Genomic DNA, 22,200 nt, shown 5'->3' with positions numbered 1-22,200 from the left:
CGAGTCCGCCTGCCGATGCAGGGGACACAGGTTCGTGCCCCAGTCCGGGAAGATTCCCACATGCCACGGAGCGGCTGGGCCCGTGAGCCATGGCCGCTGAGCCTGTGCATCCGGAGCCTGTGCTCCGCGACGGGAGAGGCCACAACAGTGAGAGGCCCGCGTACCGCAAAAAAAAACAGAAGAAACAACAGAAAACAAGTAAGAAAATGGTGGGCCTAAATTAAAATACATTGATATATGTTAAATGTAAACGATATACACAACAATTAAAATACAGAGGTTATGAGAATGGATAAAAAACCCAAAGCTGTATACAAGAAACCCATTTCAAATATAATGATAGAGGTAGATTAAAAATAAAAGTTAGAAAAAGAGGTACCATGCAAACACTAATTAAAAGAAAGCTGGAATGGTTATTCATATCTGAGAAAAGTATTCAGGCATAAAAGGGACATTACATAATAATGAAAAATAACAATCCTAATTGTGTATGTACCTAACATTACAGCCTCAAATTCATGAAGCAAAAACTGATAGAATTGAAAGGAGAAATGAACAAATCCACAATTATTGTTTGAGACATCAATACTCATCTCTCAAAGAAAAAATAGACCAAAAAAGTAAACAAAATATAAAAATGCTGAGCAACACCATCAACCAACTAGATCTGATTTACACTTACAAAATACTCTAGGGATTCCCCTGGTGGCTCAGTGGTTAAGAATCCACCTGCCAACGCAGGGGACACAGGTTCAAGCCCTGGTCCAGGAAGATCCCACATGCTGCGGAGCAACTAAGCCCATGCGCCACAACTACTGAGCCTGTGCTCCAGAGCGCATGAGCCACAGCTACTGAGCCCATGTGCCACAACTACTGAAGCCCGTACGCCTAGAGCCCGTGCTCCGCAACGAAGAGTAGCCCCCACTCACCGCAACCAGAGAAAGCCCGTGCGCAGCAACAAAGACCCAACACAGCCAAAAATAAATAAATTTATAAAAATACTCTACCCAGCAACTCAAGTGAACGTGGAACAGTTCCCAAGATATCCTGGCTCATAAAACAAACCTTAACAAATTTAAAAGAACTAAAATCAAACTATATTCCCTGACCATAATGGACATAAACTAGGAATCAATAACAGAAAGAAAACTGGAAAATTCCCAAGTACTTAGAAATTAAATAGCACATTTCTAAATAATCCATGGGTAAAAGAGAAAAATCAAGATATTTTGAATAAATGAAAATGAAAATAAATCAAAATTTGTAGGATGCAGTTAGAGTAATATTTAGAGGGAAATTTATATTATTAAATGCTTTGGAAAAGAAGAAATATATACCTATTATATATAAAGTAGATAACTAATAAGGACATACTGTATAGCACAGGGAACTCTACTCAATACTCTGTATTCCTATATGGGAAAAGAATCTAAAAGAGTGGATATATGTATATGTATAACTGATTCACTTCGCTGTACAGCAGAAACTAACCCAACATTGTAAATCAACTATACTCCAATAAAAATTTTTTTAAAAAGGAAGAAATATCTCAAATCAATAATCTAAGCTTCTATTTTAAGAAACCATGAAGAGAGCAAAATAAACCCAAAGCAAAAAGAATGAAGGATATAATAAACATAAGAGCAGAAATCAATGAAATGGAAAAGGGAAAAACAACAGGGAAAAATTAATTTAAAAAGGAGATATGGGGATATATGTATATGTAGATCTGATTCATTTTGTTATAAAGCAGAAACTAACACACCACTGCAAAGCAATTATACTCCAATAAAGATGTTAAAAAAAAAAGATAGCTCTTTTCAAATGATCAATGAAACTCATACCTCTAGCAAGACTGGCAAAAAAAAAAAAGACATAAATTACCAATATCAAGAATGAAAGAGGAGTTATCATTACAGATCCCACAGTAATTAAAAGGATAATATGAAAATAATGCATACAAACCTATGCATGGAAATTGGAGAACTTAGATGAAATAACACAATTTCTTCAAAGGTACAAATTATCAAAATTCACCAAAGAAGAAATAAGAGAAACTGAATAGTCCTATAGCTACTTAAAAACTTAAATTTGTAATAAAAAACCTTCCAGAAAAGAAAATTCCAAATCAAGATGATTTCAGTAGCAATTTCCACCAAATACCTAAATTTCTACCAATTTTACACAATCTCTTCCAGAAAATAGAAGATGAGGGAACTTTCCCACTTCATTTTGTCAGGGCAGCGTTACCCTCATAAAATCAGACCAAAATATTACAAGAAAACTACAGACTAAATCCTTCAGGAATGATAGACACAAAATACTCAACTAAATTTTAACGAGTTGGAAAAACATATTAACACATCATGAGTGGGATTTATCCCAGGAATGTAAGGTTACTTCAATATTCCAAAGTCAATCCATGTAATCCACCAAACTAAAAGACTAAAGAAGAAAAAATACATACGATCACATCAACAGAGGCAGGAAAAAGCATTTGACACTCAACAGCCTCTCAGGATAAAAATTCAGCAAACTAGGAATTAAAGGAAACTTCCTTTGTCTGCTAAAGGATGTCTACAAAAAAACACACATCTACAAAAAACATATTTACTTAAAGATGAAGAATTGAATGTTATTCCCCTAACATCAAGAATAAGGAAAGGATATCGGTTCTCACAGTTCCTATTCAACACTGTATTTGAAGTCCCAGACAGCGCAGTAAGGCAAGGGAAGAAAACAAAAGGCATCCAGATCGGAAAGGAAGAAATAAAACAATCTTTATTTGCATATAATGACCATACATATTAAAAAATCCCAAAGAATCTACAAAAACAGCTCCCAGAATTCATTAAGTGAGTTTAGCAAAGTCAACTTGCAGATATCAATCATATTTCAATATACTAGCAATGAACAATCAGAAACTGAAAATTTTTTAAATACCATTTACAATATCTCCAAACAGTGAAATTTTTAAGTATAAACCTAATAAGACATTATATATGCTTAAGAGCACAAAATGCTGATGAAATCAAGACCCTAAATAAGTGAGGAGACTTACTTACCAAATTCATGGATTGGAAACCTCAATATAATAAAGTTGTCAATTCTCTCCAAATTGATCTATAGATTTAACACAATCCCAATCAAAATCCCAAGAGTTCTTATAGATAAAGATATGCTGATTATGAAATTTATTTGGAACAGTAAAAGAGTTAGGTGAGTGAAAACAATTTTGAAAAAGAATCCAGTGAAACAGAATACAGAAATAGACCCATACAACTATGGCCAATTGATTTTTGACAAAGGTGCAAAGACAATTCAATAGAGAAAGGATAGTGTTTTCATTTTCAACACATGACATCGGAACAATCAAACATCTATTTACAAAAAAATGAACCCTGATCTATCATACTTTAAACAAGCATTAAGTCAAATTAGATCACAGATCTAAATGTAAAACGTAAAATTGTACCTGTAAGGCCAACTGGCCCGAGGCAGGGGAACAAAATCAGATTCACAGGTTGCATCAGACCGAAAATTCTCCGGACCACCCAGTTCCAGAAACTGCCCTGGAGACATTCCGGACCACCCAGTTCCAGGAACTGACCTGGGGACTTTGAACCCAGCCCAGCCTTCCCGCCTTTCGAGGGGCGGGACTAACGGTCCCCCAGGATACCCGAAAAGACCACCAAATAAGGAATACCCTGCGCCCTCCCAGATTCACCACACCCCTTTCCCTTCTTCCCCTATAAAATCTTGCCCAACCCTCGCCCGGGTGCGACTTCTCTGGCCCCCTTTCTCTCAGACCAGTGAACCTCGCCCGGGAGTGCTCCCTAATAAAGCTCACTTGAAGCTTTCCTCTGTTTCGTGGTGCCGTTTGTTAAGATTCGACCTTACAGTACCTTTCAGAAGAACACACAGGGAAGAATCTTCGGGACCTACAGCGAGGCAGAGTTCTTAGCTATAATATGATCCATAAAAAACTTTTTTTAAAATCAATAAACTGAGCTTCATCAAAATCTAAATAAAACGTTTGCTTTGGAAAAGCACAGTGTTAAGAGAATGAAAAGACAAGCTACACAGAGAGAAAATATTTGCAAATCACAAATCCAAGACAGGAACTGCATCTAGAATACATAAATAACTCCCAAGATGTAATTGTTAGAAAACAACTCAATTAAAAGAAAAACAAAAAACAGGCAAAAGATTTGAAAAGAAACTTCACAGGAGAAGATATACAGATGACAAATAAGCACAAGAAAAGATCTTTAACATCTTCAGCCATCAGGAAAAAGCAAATTAAAACTACAATGAGATACCACTACACAGCTATTAGAATGACTTAAAAAATTTTTTTTAATTAACAATACCAAATGCTGATAAAGATGTGGAACAAATGGAATTCTCATACTCTGCTGATGGGAATGCAAAATGGCACAATCACTCTGGAGGACAGTTTGGCGGTTTCTTACCAAAAAAAAAAAAACTACACTTACCATATGACCCAGCAATCCCAGTCCTAGGTATTTTCCCTAGAGAAACAAAAACCTATGTCCACACAAAAAAAACTTACACAGGAATGTTTACTGCAGCTTTATTAATAACCACCAAAACATGGAAAGAACCTGAATGTTCTTCAAAGGGTGAATGAATAAAGTGTACATCCATATGATGGAAAAATATTCAACTACAGCGATAAACGACAACATGAATGAACTTCAAAGATATCATGGTGAGGAAAAGAAGCTAGCCTCAAAGATTACATACTGTATGCTTCCATTTATATCATATCTGGAAAAAGCAAAATTATAGGGACTAAGAACAGAGGATTAGCTGCCAGAGGTCTGGGGTGAACAGTCTGACCACAAAGAGGCAACACATGGGCATTTTTTGGCATTACGGAACATTCTGATTGTGGTTGACAGTCACATGAGCCTAAAGCCGTATACACGTATACCAAAAAAATTAAAAATAAATAAATATATATTTTTTCGATTATGACGAAAGTTACAAGGGACTATACATATGTCAAAACTCAGCCAACACTTAGGGCTTCCCTGGTGGTGCAGTGGTTGAGAGTCCGCCTGCCGATGCAGGGGACGCGGGTTCGTGCCCCGGTCCGGGAAGATCCCACATACCGCGGCTGGGCCCGTGAGCCATGGCCGCTGAGCCTGCACGTCCAGAGCCTGTGCTCCGCAACGGGAGAGGCCACAACAGTGAGAGGCCCACGTACCACAAAAAAATAATAAAATAAATAAAAAATAAAAAAAATTAAACTGGTGAATTTCATGTAAATTATATCTCAATAAAGTTGATTTTAAAATAAGTAAAATAAAATATAGCAAAATATTAATAGCCATACTTGAATGCCAATACATCGCCATAAACGTACGTTCATTGGCATTTTTCTTCAGCATTTTTAAAAATAATTGGTAATAGTATATAATACTCTTTCTAAAAAACTTTTTAATACTTTTATGACTGATAAAAGAAAGAGATTAACATATTCTACATTAAGTATATTTCAAACTCTCTGCCCCTGGCCCCTTGTTAACACTTAAGGTTTCAATTTTGTGGCTAAGAAGAACAGCGCAAGAAACAATTGGTAGGTTCATTAAAGCCTCCTTTTAAATGTTTTAAGGAAACAGCACATAAAACATTCATTCAAACAAAAAAGTCTACCCCGCCAGATGCTTCCTATAAAGAGAAACCTTATTCTATTACTCGGCTACCAATAAATTATTTATGGAGTGGGCTTAGAATGCCCACATTGTGCGCACTGCTAGAATTCTTAGCAACACTTGAAAGAATATTTGTCCTATTTATAGGTAAAGAAGTTGTTTTTTTTTTTTTAATGAGAGGAAGGTAAATAAGCCTTCAGAAGGTCACTGCAAATGCCAGACAAGCCCAAATGAATACAATGAAATACAGGCAACATCTTTTCTGCAACAACGTCAGCCTCATTTCTCTGCTTAATACCACTGCCCTCAATGAAGTTTTCTCTGACTACCCCATCAGGCTGTACTGGGGTCCTTCTAAATGTTGCCACACACCCTCTAATTTCTTTATCATGGCAACTATCACACTGCATGGTACCAGTTGGGTTATTTGCCTTTCTACCCAATCCATCTCTAAGAGATGGGGAACCATATCTTTGTGTGTATTCTAGTCTAAAACATAAGAGATGGTCGCTAAATACCCAATGGCCGGATGAATGGACACATTTAAGAATTTCTTGAAGGCAAAGTGAGGCAAGGAGAGACCCACAGGCTTCAGAGTCAGACAAATCTGGTTAACATCACTCCATTGCTTTTTTTCTATCACTCTTGGAATAAAGCTTCCTGCCGTGGCCCCAGGGTTGTGTGATCTGGCTCCGCTATCGGCCTCGGGTAGAGCCCTCACCCTCACCGCAACGCTCCAGCCTCCCTGGCCTCCCTTCTGGTCCTCACATAAGCCACCCTGTCTGCCTGCACAGCTCTTCCTGCAGCACTTCCCGGGGTGGCTCAGTCTCAGCCTTTCCATCTCAGCTCAAATGTCAGCACCTCAGAGACGCCCTTCCTAGTCACCTGCTCTAAAGCAGACCTGTCTCCACCACCTCCACCAAGTTACTCTCTAACACAGACCTCTTGTCTTCTTGCTAGAGGTTGTCACGATCTGTATTCATACTATTTATTTACTATCATGCTTGTCATGTGAATATAATCCACTTCTAGAGGGCAGGGACCTTATCATCTATCTGCTCATGGCTATTTCCCCTGAGGTTTTAGCACGGCGTCTGGAAAACAGCAGACATTTGTTGAATTTGTTGACATTCAACATTTGTTGAACGAATGAATGAATGAATACAGTCCAGACTACCTTACTAGCCTTATGACCTTAGTCAAGTTCATTTTTCTGTGTGCCTCAGTTCCTTTATCTATAAAAATGGGATTATAATAATGCCTGTTTCAGAGAGCTATTATAAGGATTAAAGGAGATTAATTGGGATGTTTAGTATTGTGCCTGGCACAGCATAAGAACTTAAAATATTAATATTCTTTTCATTTGTACTCTTCATCTGTACTTGAAACAAGTTCAAGAAATGAAAAAAAAAATTGAGTTGGAAACAGCTTACCATACAGCAGTTATAAATACCTCAAAATATAAAACCCACCAAATATGACAGAAACTCAATGCTCAAAAGTAAGCTAGGGACTTCCCTGGTGGCGCAGTGGTTAAGAATCCGCCTGCCAATGAAGGAGACAGGGGTTTGAACCCTGGTCCGGGAAGATCCCACATGCCGCGGAGCAACTCAGCCCGTGCGCCACAACTACTGAGCCTGCGCTCTAGAGCCCGTGAGCCACAACTACTGAGCCCGCATGCCACAACTACTGAAGCCTGCATGCCTAGAGCCCATGCTCCACAACAAGAGAAGCCACCACAAGGAGAAGCCCGTGCACCACAACGAAGAGTAGCCCCCGCTCCCTGCAACTAGAGAAAGCCCGTGTGCAGTAACGAAGACCCAACACAGCCAAAAATAAATAAATAAATAAAATAATAAATTAAAAAAATAAAAATAGTACTTTAAAAAAAAAAAAAGTAAGCTAACACAAGACTGTACCTGCCACATTCCGGCTCCTGCAACTCAAGTGTGACTGTGGAGCTGCAACATCTGAAATGGGAACCATCCCAACTTGATCATGGGGTGGAGCTTTCAGGAGCTGGAGCAGCCGCAGCTCAGCAGCGGGACAGACCCTGAAGGAGCTACTAGTTGGTCATTATGGCTTCCTCCCATTCCCACTTCCAACCCCACCCCCTATCAAAGGCCTTCCTAGCCTACAGCACATCAAAAAGGGAAGAAAAACAAAAGCCAACAACATAAAAAAGAATCAGGACAACTCCAACCAACTGAACTCTCAGCAAGGTGCCTAACTCTGGCAATCAGTTTCAACGGCTTGCAAGAGCCTGGGCCTCCAAAGCTGAAGCTCACCCACCAGATCACCTTTCAATTCAAGGCACAAGGAATAAGAGCAAGGGCCCTGGGGTCAGCAGAATAGGAAACGGATGAACTCCCAATGCTGTCACCTGTAAGCCGCGTAACCTTGGGAAAACTAACACCTTTGAGTCACTGTTGGCTCATCTATAAAATGAGGATAAAAATCAATTACCTCACAGGGGTGTTGTGACAACTAAATGAGCTAAAGTACCTGGCAGAGCCTGGCACGGAGCAAGCAGAAAACACAGGATAGCTTTCAAAAGGAATCCAGTTCTCACTAAGCCCTCAATACGCAGATCTTCGGGCCACTGTCAATTTTTTATCCTCTTTGAAAGTCCAAAAACTGTTAGACCATTCACCTAGACAACAAAAAAACCATGAAATCTTGCTGCCCAGAGTTCATCTCTGGTAAACAATACTGCATGTAAGGCAATTCTGCCAGCAGCAACTAAGTGAGGTTAGTACAATGAGGAAGACACTTCGGAATTAGTTTCTGATTCCAGTACTCGCCCGGTGTCCTCAAATCATCCAGAAAACTGTTACTAGGCAAACATCTATTTATTAACAAACAATACTGTAGCAATGACAGAATTTTAAAACCCAAATAACACTTGGAATACAAATATCTTACGAAAGCAACTCTATTTATGTTCTTTTCAGCCTTTGCTCATGAATACACATCTTTTTGTAAAATTATAACATAAGTGAATTTGTATAATCCATTGTTTTCCCCTAACATATCTTAAATATTTTCATGTTGCTGCATAATTCACATAATTATCACTTAAAATGACTGCACTAAATTCCACTGAATTGATTCACAGTCCATCACTTAACCCTTTCTCTCTTGCCCACTTATGGATCCAGTGTGCTCTAGGAGAAGCCTACAGGCTTTACAACCAGAAAGACCAGGTTTGAACTTTGCCTTCTTTTTTTAAATGTTTTATTTTATTTATTTATTTATTTAGCTGCACCGGGTCTTAGTTGGGGCATGTGGGATCTAGCTTCCTGATCGGGGATCGAACCTGGGCCCCCTGCATTGGGAGCGCAGAGTCTTAACCACTGGACCACCAAGGAAGTCCCAATTTTGCCTTCTTTTTGTTTCTCAATCACGCTAAACTCATGGGCAAGTCAGTAATCTCTCCAACCGCCACTTCCTCACCTGTGAAATACCTTCATCACAAGCTTGTTGCAATAAGCCAAAGAGATAACAAACATCAAATATAATTCCCTTGTTCCCAATTTTTCCCAGTTACATACAATGTGGCAACAAACACCGTCATGCCCAGAGCTTTCTTCCTCCCACTGGGTTGTCTCCTCAGGACAAATTTTCCCAAAATGGATTATCGGGCTCAAGAGTAATATTATTTGTATGACCATCAAAATCTCTTTTCAAATGGCCTTCAAAAAGATTGTAAAGATTTCCTGTTATTGTGTAATGCTTAAGTTGTATGTCACTGTTCGAAAATTTTAAAACCTATAGTAGCTTGCTTAAAATTACAAAAGAGAAAAAAGCGTTCACACAAAAATAATTTTAAAATAGTGGATTTTGAACATTATGTCATTATAGGAAATAGCAATAAAATTGCAACATCATTTTTTTGGACCACATTTATAGACAAAATTCATCACTTTGGATCATTTCCACAAATCTTTTAACTTGTTACTTGTAAAAAGTTACAAATAAAAGTTGAGTTTTGCTTCATAAAAAAAAAAAAAAAAAAAAAAAAAAGATTGTAAAAATTTTCACTGCCCAGCCCGCCATCTGGCCAGGTCTTTGGAGGGCATGGCTGGGACGTGCAGAGGTCCGAGAACTCACAGCATTCGATCCAACACACAGGAGGCCATCCTACCACACAAGTGAACCTCTGCACGGAGCACAGACATCCCACAGCCAGAAGCCCAACTTGATTCCCAAGTCCCCAGGCACTGACAGGCCCCATCTCCTGCAGAGCCAGCACCCCAGGGTGGCGGCGACACCCACTCTGTCAGCTCCAGACTTGGCCTCAACCACGTCCACCGGCCTGCACCCCACGCGATTCTTGCTCTCCTGCCTGGTTCTAAAGGCGTCCCTGTTCTCCTTCTCAGCCTCCCCTCGCCCTCATCACTGCCTGCTCTCCTAAGACTGGGGCGTCTGCGTGCTCCCTCCCTGCTGCTACACGGCTCCAGCCACTTGATTCACAAGAACGTGGCAGCCACCCGCATCTGCTTAAGACCCGGGATACCAGGCACTGTCCTGGCATATGTTACTTCATCCTCACCACGGCCCTAGGAGTTAAGTATTACTTTTCCCATTTCACAGATAAGGCAACCAAAGTTTACAGCTTTAGTATCTTATACAAGGTCACAAATTCATCTCGTCAACAAGCATTTATTAAGTGACTACCATCTTGTTCAGTTCGGTGCTGAGCACTAGGGACGAAGCAGAGGAGACACATGTCAAGCACCCACACCAATAAAATACACCATTCCAAACAGTCATGGGACTCAGGGTGGGAAAGACTGGGCCCCGGGGCTGGCTGGGTCCCGAGCGAGCTGGGGAAGGGGGTGAGGGACGGCCTCTCGAACAAGGTCACATTAAGGCTGAGACGTGAAGGTCAAGGGGCCTGCCCCTCGGGAGGAGGAGAAAGGGCGGTCCCAGCAGAGGGAGGAGACATGGGAAGGCCCAACAGCAGGGCTGAGAGCAGCCTGCGTGCTGCAGCACCAAGTGTACCGCCGATGACACAGCGCAGGGTGTCAGGGACCGTGGCAAGAAGTTAGGGATTTCATTCCAAAGCCAAAGAAACATCCCAGAAGGATCAGCCGAAACTGACAACTGATGGGGCAGAACCGAGGGGGCTGTGATAGAATCCTCAGATCAGAGGGAACAACAGCAGGCACTGGGCACCCACTGTGTGCCAGAAATCACGCTAGGTGCTGTCCACACCAGAACTCATATAACCCCCATGACGATTCTGAATGAAAGACCGTATCAGCCCCCAGGTCAGTTAGGGACAGGACCAAGACCTAAAACCCAATTCTGGTCATCTCCAAGTGCGTGTCATGTCCCCGTACCACGGTGCTTCTGAAGCTTCAAGGGCCGTGCAGGCCAGGTGGGGCTGGAGAGTGAAGGGGGCTATTCTCTGTGAGGAAGTAACCCACCACATGGAGGTTACAGAGCAAATCTGAAGATGCAAATCTCCTGGCCATACCACAGATAAAACATTAAACTTGACCAGCTGCCTCGGCTCAGACCAAGACTTTTCAACAAAAAGGAGTAAGGGCCTTGAAACGAGAACACCAGCACCTCAGGGCAGGTGGATGTGAAACAAGAGCAGCAGAGTCTATCCTCAGGAAATAACCACATAACTGTACAAAGACACATGCACCAGGATATTCACCACAGCTTTGTTTATAATAGTGAAGAATTAGAAACAATCTGAACGTCGCACAGGAAGAGATTACGTAAATTACGGTTCAATCCATCCCTTTGAAAACAAGTCTTTATGAACTTAAGACAGTCATTAAATAATACTAGCCACTTGTATCAACAGACGTGGAAAGCTACACGTGTCACTCTCTGTCACAGTAAAAGCCAGAATTAAACGCTTCTACATACGGATAAAGATAGCTACCCGGGGCCTCCCTGGAGGCGCAGTGGTTGAGAGTCCGCCTGCTGATGCAGGGGATACGGGTTCGTGCCCCAGTCCGGGAGGATCCCACATGCCGCGGAGCAGCTGGGCCCGTGAGCCACGGCCGCTGAGCCTGCGCGTCCGGAGCCTGTGCTCCCCAACGGGAGAGGCCACAACAGTGAGAGGCCCGCGTACCGCAAAAAAAAGAAAAAAGATAGCTACCCGGACTGGACACGATGAATCAGATTCTGGGTCTCCCCACTTGCTCAAAACATTTTGAAAGAAACAAAGGGAGAGAGAGACAGAGAGAGAGAAACTGCAGTCTCTGAAACAGATCACACCAGGTAAGCACATTCCTTTACAAAAACATCTCAGCCAATCCTCCTCTGGTCCGGGGAGCTCCCCACTATAGTGGGGAGCTAGAAAGGCTCCCACTGAAGACCAGACTGATAACTGATCTGCCAACTAATCTGCTAACTAATCTGCCAACCTCCTGCTGTAAGGCCTGCCGTGCGGGTGATTACACCTCAGCTGACGAGGGCACTAGACAATGGGTCACCAGTTTAAAGGCCCACAAGAAGGCGTGTGGCTTTTACATGTCAGAAGAGGCCTCAGAGTGTAACAGAAAGACCTCCTGTGCCAGAGGCCTGCGGTCAGAACCCAAAGAAGTCCCTCTGCCTCTCTGGGCTTGAGTCCCCGTGTGTCAGATGTAGGGCCTGGGTGAGTCGACAATGCCGGCAGACTTTCTTCCCAACACCTCCGGACCCCTCCCCTTAGCTCAGGCATCATCCCTCCCCCCGACCACAACTCACTGTAGTCTTTCAACCCATCACAGCGCCACCAGCCTCGCTCCCTCCTCCGTCCATGTAGTCACCAGCCTGGCCGATCTTTTGAAGCAGGATTCCGGTCACTTCCCTCCCCAGATTAAAATCCACCACTGGCTCCCCTTCATCTCCAGGAAAAAACTAAAAAGAAGCAGTGTAGCATACAGGAGCCTGCAGAATCTGACCCCTGCCTGCTTCAGTGGCCTCACTTCTCTCAGGCCCTCCATCCTACCGCCTCCTTCCAGCCAAAGGGAACTTAGATTCCCAACCTCCTCACACGCCGTCATGCCTCTCTCTACGTCGTCACATGTGAGCCCTTGTGCCTGGGGTGCTCTCTCAGTCCTCTCACCTTGGCTAACCCTAATCCCGACTTTTCCTGATGACCCTCCTCCAGGGAGGCTGCCCTAAGTCCCCTAGGCCAGGTTCGGGGCCCCTGCTCTGTGCCCCAGAGCACCCCGTACTTAACCCCTAGCACTGCACTATTTTCCTATCCATCTCCCTAACTAGACTGCGAGCCTCTTGACAGGGAGACTTACAGGGTCTTAATTTACTGCCAATTCCCTAGCCCCTGGCACAGCCTGGCACGGGACATGTATTTGAAAATATTCACTGATGAATCGATGAACTCTAAGCAAAACCAGGAGGCCCGTATTTTGCTAGACCCTTGCTAGTAGACTCTGATGTTCAGATATCTGTCATCTAAGACTAGAATAAAAGAAACCACGAGTTTCCCCTTTAAATCAAAAGTATTCTAGTCCCCTCTTTAACACGCATGCGGACTTTAAAATCAGCATCAGACGCCAGGAGCATCTCCCATGAGCACCCAACAGAGATCACGTATTTAGTAGCGCAGGCCAGAGGAAAACGTTCAGTGTTTTATAAAGACCTGAAAGCGAGACACTGAGAACAGTGTGGTCATTTCAATTTCAACTGCAGAATTTGCTCTTGAAAATGCTACAATAAAAAATATCAATGCCATAAAAAACCTAACAGCAGCCGAAGGACCACAGTCACGAAGAAAAAACATAACTCCTAAAACATACTGGCAGAGAAGGCTCTCCCTCACCTTTAAGAAAATCAGTATTTGGGTCATCAAGAACACATCTGAGCAAGGGAAACGTGAATCACATGGCAGAGTAGACAAAAATAACAACAATAAATAGAACAGTAAGAAGAAGAAATAGGTAACACACAAAATGAACTCTGTGCTAGGCATATGTGTTTCACATATATTTACTCATGAATCCACACAACAGCCCTATGAAGTAGGAACTTGTAACATGTCCATTTTAAAGACAAAGAAAGTACAGAGAGGTTAAGTGACTGGCCCAAGGTCACCCAGCAGAAGTGGATGAGCAGACAGTCTGGCTCCAGAGGCCGTGGTCCTCAGGCAGCACAGACTGCCTCTGAAAACAGCTTTGCCATGTTGCATCCCTCAGCCTCTGTTTCTCCTACATATAATAAAGAGGGTTGGATTCAATTCAGAGATTTCTCCCAGTTCAAAAGGCAGACAACAAAAGGTGAAGCCAAAATTCTGAGATTCTGTTAAATTTTTCCATCTAGAAATAAAAATCAAAACTGTGCCCTTTGGGGCTTCCCTGGTGGCACAGTGGTTGAGAGTCCGCCTGCCGATGCAGGGGACACGGGTTCGTGCCCTGGTCCGGGAGGATCCCACATGCCGCGGAGCGGCTGGGCCCGTGAGCCATGGCCGCTGAGCCTGCGCGTCCGGAGCCTGTGCTCCGCAGCGGGAGAGGCCACAACAGTGAGAGGTCCGCGTACCGCAAAACAAAAACAAAAACAAAAACAAAAAACAAAAAACAAAAAAAACAAACAAACAAAAAAAAAAACTGTGCCCTTCAAAACTTAAATAACTCTGTATCTTGCAGAGCTGCTTCAATATTAAAGTAATATATATGAAGAGCTTAACGCTTCAAGTTCCCAGTTCAGAGCAAGAGCTCAATAAATAGTAGCTATTATTACTCTTATGATAAAACAGGAAAAACCATTTAATAGTAGAGCACATTTTAATTATACACGATGTGGAATAATCAAATCTCATCTGTTTCAGGCCCCAGGCCCCACAGCATAGATCGGGTTGTAGAGTTGAAATTGTAACAACTCAAAGCTCAGAAATTACTTGTTTCCATTAGAGATCTGACAAGTCATTTCTTCAATTGGTCACTGGTGGTTTGCAGATAACTGATAGCAGTAATGAGTATTCTAAATTAAATCCAGAGACAGTACCACTCTTTCCAGGAGAGACAACTGGAGAGAGAGAAACATGATGGTGGTATGTCCTTCCCTCTGTGTCCTCCATCTTCTCTCTGATAAATATCTCCCGTGTCCTGCACGGTATGGATTTCATTTGGTTACAAATGAAGAAGAGTCTAGATCTTCCCATGACAAATGAGAGCGTTGAGCAGGTAACTTGTTAAGGAGAACTGGAATTGGGAAAATAACCTTCTTTTCCTGTTACTTGACAACAAACCCCGTCCACTAACAAATGAAACACACAATGCTGGAAGACAGTAACCACTGAAGCCAAATCCATCACTGAGCAACCCATTCTGAGACGATCACCACACAGCAGTGGGAACAGGCCGCTCATGTTTCATTCGACAGCAACAAAGATGCAGCCCGCAAAATGCAAGGAGGCCACACAGCGCAGCAAAAAGAATAACGGCTTTGGAGTCATTAAAAACCTGGATTCAAACCCCAGCTCTGTCACTCAAGTATGATGTGACCGTAAGCGAGCCTCCCCTAGTCTTAAGATTCTTTACCTGTAAAATGCGGATGATATAAAATACCTCCGTCACAGTGAGGATTCAATGGGGACCATAAATAACACGGCTTACATCACAGGAAAGCCCTTAATACATGTTAGTGCCTCTCAGCTGTGCTACATGGTGACATCCTCTTATCTGGGACACCAGAAATACACCAAACTCCCCAAGGCTGGAAACCACTGATCCTGTTGGAACCCGTAACTGGCCTGTGTACAAAGGGCCGTCTGTGTAGGAATGTGAAGGTCACCCAGAGAGCACCCACGAGCTCTGGCATTCCTCCCAACCCTGGCCTTATCCAGTCTGGATGCTTCTTAAGAAATACAGCTCCCTCCTGGGTCTGGCTGGACAGTGGCTGCAGACGTGATTTGTGAGGGATGGTAATTTGGTATCTCCACTTACGTTTTCAAAGTCCTTCATGTTCCGGGCTCTGGTGGGAGACACCATTTCTTCCGACACATGTGGGAGCGCTATAAAAAGGTAAAACAGACACAGAAAAACGTCACGGTATGCAGACTGCCCAGCATCCCCCTTAAGGAAGAAAAATAAAAATGACTAGCTTCCACGATATATTCTGTCTTGTGATTTGAGTCTACAGAAAGCTCTAAGCCACTGTATTTCAAATATTTACGAACTACTTGAACTAGCCCCAATGTAACAATGTAAATGTCAGAAGATGAATCCGAAGAATACATGGGGCAAACAAAGGAGAACTGCCCCGCTATGTACTTCCTTACTGCTTGGCATAAAATTATTTTGCTGAACAGGATATCATCTTCACGTGTCAGCAATTAAAACAGCAATTAAAACCACGTCTGACTGACTTGACAGCAGGGGTTGGCAAACTTTTTCTTACAATGCCAGACAATAAACATTTTAGGCTTTGCAGGCCATACACAAAGCCTCAAATCTGTCCCAACCACTCAACACAAAAATAGCCATGGACAGTTCAAAAACAAAGAAGCTGTGATCCAATAAAAGTTTATTTTCAAAAGCAGGCAGTGGGTCAGAAACTGGCAAATCCTGCTTCAGAGTGATTCAAGACTTTGCCAGTACCCAAATCTTTCCGCAGCTTCTTTAATTCAACAAACATGTATTATACCCCTCCTCGGCGCCAAGCACCACGCGAGGTGCTGGGGAAGCAACGGTGAGAGAGACACTGATCCTGCACCCGAGAGGATCCCGATCCCGTGGGCAAGACGGGGATGTAAGCAAACTGCTCCACGCTGCACAAGTGCGTGGCGCCTTTCAGGCGTTGAGGAAATGTGTGCTGAGTGAATGAATGAATTCGCTCTTCCCACAAGAATGCACTGAGGGCCTACTCTCTGCTTGGCACCATTCTAGAAACAAAACAAACAGAAGGAGCTGACAGTCTAGAAAGAGGAGACAGACAATAAACAAAACAATAGGTAGTTACAGAGTATGTTCAAAGGTGATAAATGCTACGGAGAAAAATACAGTGGGCAAGGATAGGAAACACCAACAGCAAGGGTGGGGTGAGGACTTGCAGTTTCGAATAAGGTGGTTAAATTCAGGAACGGCTCACTGCGGAGGTGACCTCTGGGCAAACTTGGAGAAGGCACAGGGGAAAGGCCTGGAGTGGGAGATGCCCAGTGGATCCGAGGACCAGCCACGAGGCCGATGGACGCGAAAGCAATAAAGGGGCATATGTGGGTGAGCCAGGTGGGTGAGCCAGGTGCTGGCGGACGGGCTGGGTATGGCCTCACTGGCTCCTCTCAGGATGCCGAGGATTCTGAGCTCAGGAGCAGCGTTATGGGACTTGGGTTTCCACAGGCTCCCTCTGCCTGCCTCGCTGAGAACAGATTAAAAGGCGCTTTGAGAGAAACAAGGAGACCAGTTAGGAGAACACTGGGAGAATCCAGGCCGGAGGTCCTGATGGCTTAGACCAGGGAGGGAGGGTGAGAAGGGGTCTGATTCTGGGTACTTGTTAAGTAGCCAACGGGAACAGATGAAACGAAATGCAGTGAAATACATACGGTTCAGAGAGGAAAGCACACCTAAGGCAGCCTAGCGAGAGCCAAGGAGGCGGTGGGCTTGAGCTGAGTCATAAAGACTCAGGCAGGCAGCAGGCAGATGAGGACAAAGGCCCAGAGGAGGGAGCGGGCGTGGCGCTCAGCATTCAGCCGACAAGCGGCTCAGGAGCGGGGCAGTGGGGGACCGTGCAGAGCCCCGTGCACCAGACCGGGGGCACGCGGGTTGCCTTCCTGTTTCTCAGACGGGCTGTGCTCTGTCACCTGTGTCTGTGTCCCCACCTAGGTCCCACTCATTCTTCAAGTCTTGGCTCCAGTTCAGCTTCTTGGGAAACTCCGGCCCACCCCCCCTCCTTCATCTGAGGGTAAATCTCCTTCTCATCCCCTCTCCCAGCTCCTTTCACTTCTTCGCTCGTTACACTGACTGTGTGATCTGTCCTGATCATTCTTTAGCTGTCTGCCCTCTAGGCTTGATGGGAACCATGATCGGAATCCCAGCACTGAGCCCAGAGCCTGGCGTGAAGCAGATGTATAACGTGGGCTGAATTGAGGAGGCGGCCTATGAATTTTCTGCTCCTAACTGCCTGGGCAGGAAAAAGAGAAACCGGAACTGCGGGACTGTATGTTTGAAGTAAAAGTTAATAGGTTCTAAAGGAAAACTTGAGGGTGGCCTGTAAGTTATAAACCTTGTGAAACTTACATCATTGTCTGCTCTAAAACCTTCTTCCTTTTGCACATAATCTCATCATCTTGGGGGGGAGGGGGACAAGTCAAAATACCTCTAAGATATTTCAACGTGGCAAATTATTAGCACTTCCCACAGATACTTAGGATAGCATCCACTTTTTTCGGAAACAAAAATTATGAAGAACGCTTAGCAAAACCCAAACTGCAAAACAGAAAGTCTCCTCATGGTCCAGCTTCAACACAGCAGACTGCCTATTTCCTCAGCGCTGTCTCCTGTGGTCTAACCAACTATTTGTCTCCAAAGGGCAGGCCCGTGTAGGAATGCTGGGCCTCAGCGGGCAACTGGAATCCAGCAGCCTGCCAGGAAGGCCTCTGCACACTGAAGTTTGGACAGCAGCCCTCAGGGGCCTCCAGCCACTCGGCAGCAGGGACCAACAGATCCTCCGAACCTGACCGAGTCACCGATTCAACGTCCAGCCTCCACTGGTCATTCAGTTCAGCAAACACTGGCTGAACCCCTATAAGCGTGGTAGCAAGAAATGAAACTCATGAAATATGGCCCAAAGGACATCAATTCCTCTAGTCCAGTGTTTATGAAAGGACTAAGTAGCAGGTCAATATGTATACAAAATACTGTGTACCTCCTGGGAGCACCAAGCCATGCCAGGCTAGCTCTGGGCCCTGGAACCATCAAAGCTCAGGCCCAGGCTCAAGGCCTGAAGGCCCTCGTGGCCTCGCGTCTACTTCCCCTGTTCTTACTTTGTGTACTTACCACCATTTCCCAAACCAGCAATGGGGCTGATGCCATCCAGGTCATCTGGTAAATTGGGAACAAGGCCACTAGGAGAGAACACGTGTGATAAAAGAAGAGTCAGTGTTTGAACAGCAGAGACTATCAGACGGACTGTCCGTCATCAGGTCACAGCCAGCCAGCTACCTGTGAGGCATGCAGTGCAGAGGTTAAGAACTCAGGCTTTGGGGCAGAGGTCTGGCTCTAACACTTAACAACTGAGTAAGTTCAGTCATTCATTCACACGTCAAGGGTTCTGTGGGCCACAGATGGGCTAGGTGCAGAGGCACCATGCCAAATATAAGCTACTGATGTTCCTGAGTCTTACTTTGTTAATTCGTTACATGGGGATACCACCCTCTACCTGTAAAGATTAAATGAGTTAATGTATCAATATATAAACACTCAGCACACAGTAAGTGCTCGCTAAATGGCATCTAGCGTTGTTTTTGTCATTACTATTATTATCATTATTAATATGCCTATCACAACCAAAAACTAAGCTTCCAAGAATCAGGCACCAATTCGGATGCTTTAAGAATATCAAACAAAAATGCAAAACTCACTGATTCAAGAAGTTTTACTGGTTGAATTATAAAAACAGGTTCAGTGAGGATCTGGAGACACTGACAGAAAACTAAACCATAACAGGAGGTGTGGTTCAACACGAAACACACCTCCCTGGATTCTGTTCTAGGCTCTGCCACATACCTCTCCCAGCCTCGCTTCCTCCGTCTGTAAAAGGAGAACAGCAGCTACTTGATAGAGCAACTGGCAATTAAATGAGACAACAAGTGTCCGGCAAGTACCTGGCGTATTGTGAGTATCCCATAAATGGGAGCAAAACACCCCGTCACCTTGAAACATACAATGCTCTATAACTTACAAAAGATTTACCATCATGAGAATTGCCCAGTTCCCTGAGGGTCTATGCATTTCTCAAAGGAAGGTGCTAAAGCCCAGATAATTTCAGCAGCCTCCTCAGTCTCACGGCAGTTAAGTAGAGAACCAAGGCCAGAATCCGAGCCCTTTATGTCTAACCCCCAATAACGCTTCCCCGTCCCAAGCTGTAAACTAAGAGGTGATGGACGTGCAGGTTGACTTCTTGGCAGTTTGCTCTTTCCATTCTGTTCCTGGGACAATTTTGCCTGATAACCAAACTCTGGTGTTGGAATGAACCTTCAAGATCAGAACCAAGCCAAAAACTGGATGTCGTAAAATTCCAACATCAAGAAAATGATTACATTAAAAGTGTCTGCTCTGAGGATAACTGGAAAAAAAAAAAAACCTAAGTAGAATACGCCTTCAATTATTGAAAAACAAAATACATGTACACTAAAGACACCTCAAATCCTTCTTGGAAACTAGGTGGGCTTTAAATATATATAACAAGACAACTGAAATATTAAAAATCATAATTTGCAGGGAAATGAGAGATATTTTCCTCCTTTTTAATTTTACAATTCTCAATTTCCTCCAATAAGTATCACGAGAAGGACAAACTCCATTTTCTAAACTGAATTGTAAAAATTAAAATCAAGTTCGATCACCACCCTTTGCAGATGGTGGCCCAAGATCACAAACCAGGTTACTGGTCAAGCTTAGCCTATAGTCTGGTCTCTACATTCCCAAGTTTGGGGTTCTCTCCACCACGGCCATTAATTTACTACTATTGGAGGAAATGGCCCATCAGTTACTCAAGCCAAGGTCAATCACCGTTGTAGACCACGTGGCAGACAAAGCCAGAGAATTTGGTCTTAGGCAAATTTCCAACAGGCAACCAGCGATGTCTGAAAAATGACATTTGACACCGCAACTGAGAAGAAACCACTATTTAATGCAGCAATTCCGGCCTGGTTCCTGCCAAATTTCCGTTTGGACTTTACCTGCCCACTTTTTAAATGCCATGAACCTCTGTCATGCGCAGTCTCAGTCAGTTCCAGCCACACCTCCACCTTTAAGAATTCACCTTTTTGTATCCCATTCTGATCATTCACTCTAGGCCTGAGAACTAACGTTGGGGCTTCATGGGGCCCCACCTGTAGTCAAAACTAGGCAAGCAAAGGAAAAGTGCTTAGACATGATTTTGTCATGGTATGGATGGGGGAGACTAAGGCCCAGAAAGGGAAGGAACATATTTGCTCAAAATCACAAGCGGGGGCTTCCCTGGTGGTGCAGTGGTTGAGAGTCCGCCTGCCGATGCAGGGGACACAGGTTCGTGCCCCGGTCCGGGAAGATCCCACATGCCACGGAGCGGCTGGGCCCGTGAGCCATGGCCGCTGAGCCTGCGCATCCGGAGCCTGTGCTCCGCAACGGGAGAGGCCACAACAGTGAGAGGCCCGCGCACCGGCCGTGTGGGGGGGAATCACAAGCGGTTGGTAGTAAAGCTGAGACCAAAATCCCGGTGTCTCTGTGTCCTTGACACTCGCTAACCAGCGTCCGGGCTGCCCAAAGCTCCTACTCAATGGGGCACATAGTCAGGGCCAGTTTCCTCGCATGCAAAACACAGCCTAAGCGTAACCACTACCCTGCAGGGGCACCACGCTGAACAGACCCCACGCTCAGCGACAAGCAGCCTCCCGCCTACTACTCACCACAGCCCTTCAGTGGTAGGTGGTAGTTTTTAGATGTTGCCATTTTTTTTAATGAGGGAAAGGGAGGCCCAGGAAAGTTAATAAGCTGAAAGACCAAGCTGCCCTGACTTCAAAGCCCGTGCTCTTAGCCTCTACACCAGCCTGGCCCCCGCCAGCACCTTCCTCAAGGGGCTGTGGCGAGGTCCCCATGAATCGAGGCAGGGCCTTCCAGAGTCTGCACAGCGCACGGCCGTGTGGCTGCTTCCTGTCCACTATGTGTCGGGTAAATGAACGAACGCTCACCTGCGCTTCACCAACCACTTCATCCTCCTAGCTCGCTCCACCGCCACCCAAGAGGGGCGATCTCCTGAGCCTGTACATGGCAGCCAACAACTGTCCATCCATGCAAGGTCCAACAAGGATGGAACATTTCACGGACAAAGTGTTATGAGAGCCGTGGACGGACTGGACATCACATTCAGAAAACAACTATACCAAGTACAGTCTTGTCTGTCTTTCAACAACTTGTTTTTCATTCTATGTCATGTATTCTTAATGAGAGAAAAATATATATAAATACAAAATAGACAAGTTTCAAGTTCTCCTTGACTACTCACTCCCATCTTGGTCTCCTCCTAAGAGGTAACCACTCTTGTCAGCAAGACATTCCAAACCTTTCCCTATGTATGTAATCGTATATGCAGCATCTTTTCTTCACTAATGTGTCCTAAAGATGTTTTCATGACAGTACAGATCTACCTCAGTGTTTTTAACTCCTACAAAGCAATGTACAGCAGTGTCTGCAAATTTTATCGACCCCAACCCATAGAAGGAAATATATTACCCTTCATTCTTGAAATTCTTTCTATTCTGTTCTACTCAATTTTTTTTTTTAATTCTGGTTGCAACCTACTACATTCAGTTTCATGAGTTGCCAATGGGTCACAGTCTGAAAGACACCTG

The 22,200-nt window shown here is 44.1% G+C and overlaps 1 protein-coding gene across 1 annotated transcript in view; it reads right to left on the bottom strand.

Moving 5' to 3' along the window:
* The window catches only part of CDK5RAP2 (CDK5 regulatory subunit associated protein 2), a 180,829-nt gene that overhangs the window by 152,618 nt on the left and 6,011 nt on the right, over positions 1-22,200 (bottom strand). The window contains exons 2-3 of the mRNA XM_060014248.1: positions 18,647-18,714; positions 15,599-15,666 (exon numbers count right to left, since the gene is read on the bottom strand). Coding sequence (XP_059870231.1) covers positions 15,599-15,666; positions 18,647-18,714 — 136 coding nt within the window. The remainder of the gene's footprint in view (positions 1-15,598; positions 15,667-18,646; positions 18,715-22,200) is intronic.

Source organism: Delphinus delphis, chromosome 6 (assembly GCF_949987515.2).
Source record: "Delphinus delphis chromosome 6, mDelDel1.2, whole genome shotgun sequence".
Taxonomy (NCBI): domain Eukaryota; kingdom Metazoa; phylum Chordata; class Mammalia; order Artiodactyla; family Delphinidae; genus Delphinus; species Delphinus delphis.
Note: the sequence above shows the minus strand (reverse complement) of the source record. Positions and strands in the feature narration are given on the sequence as shown.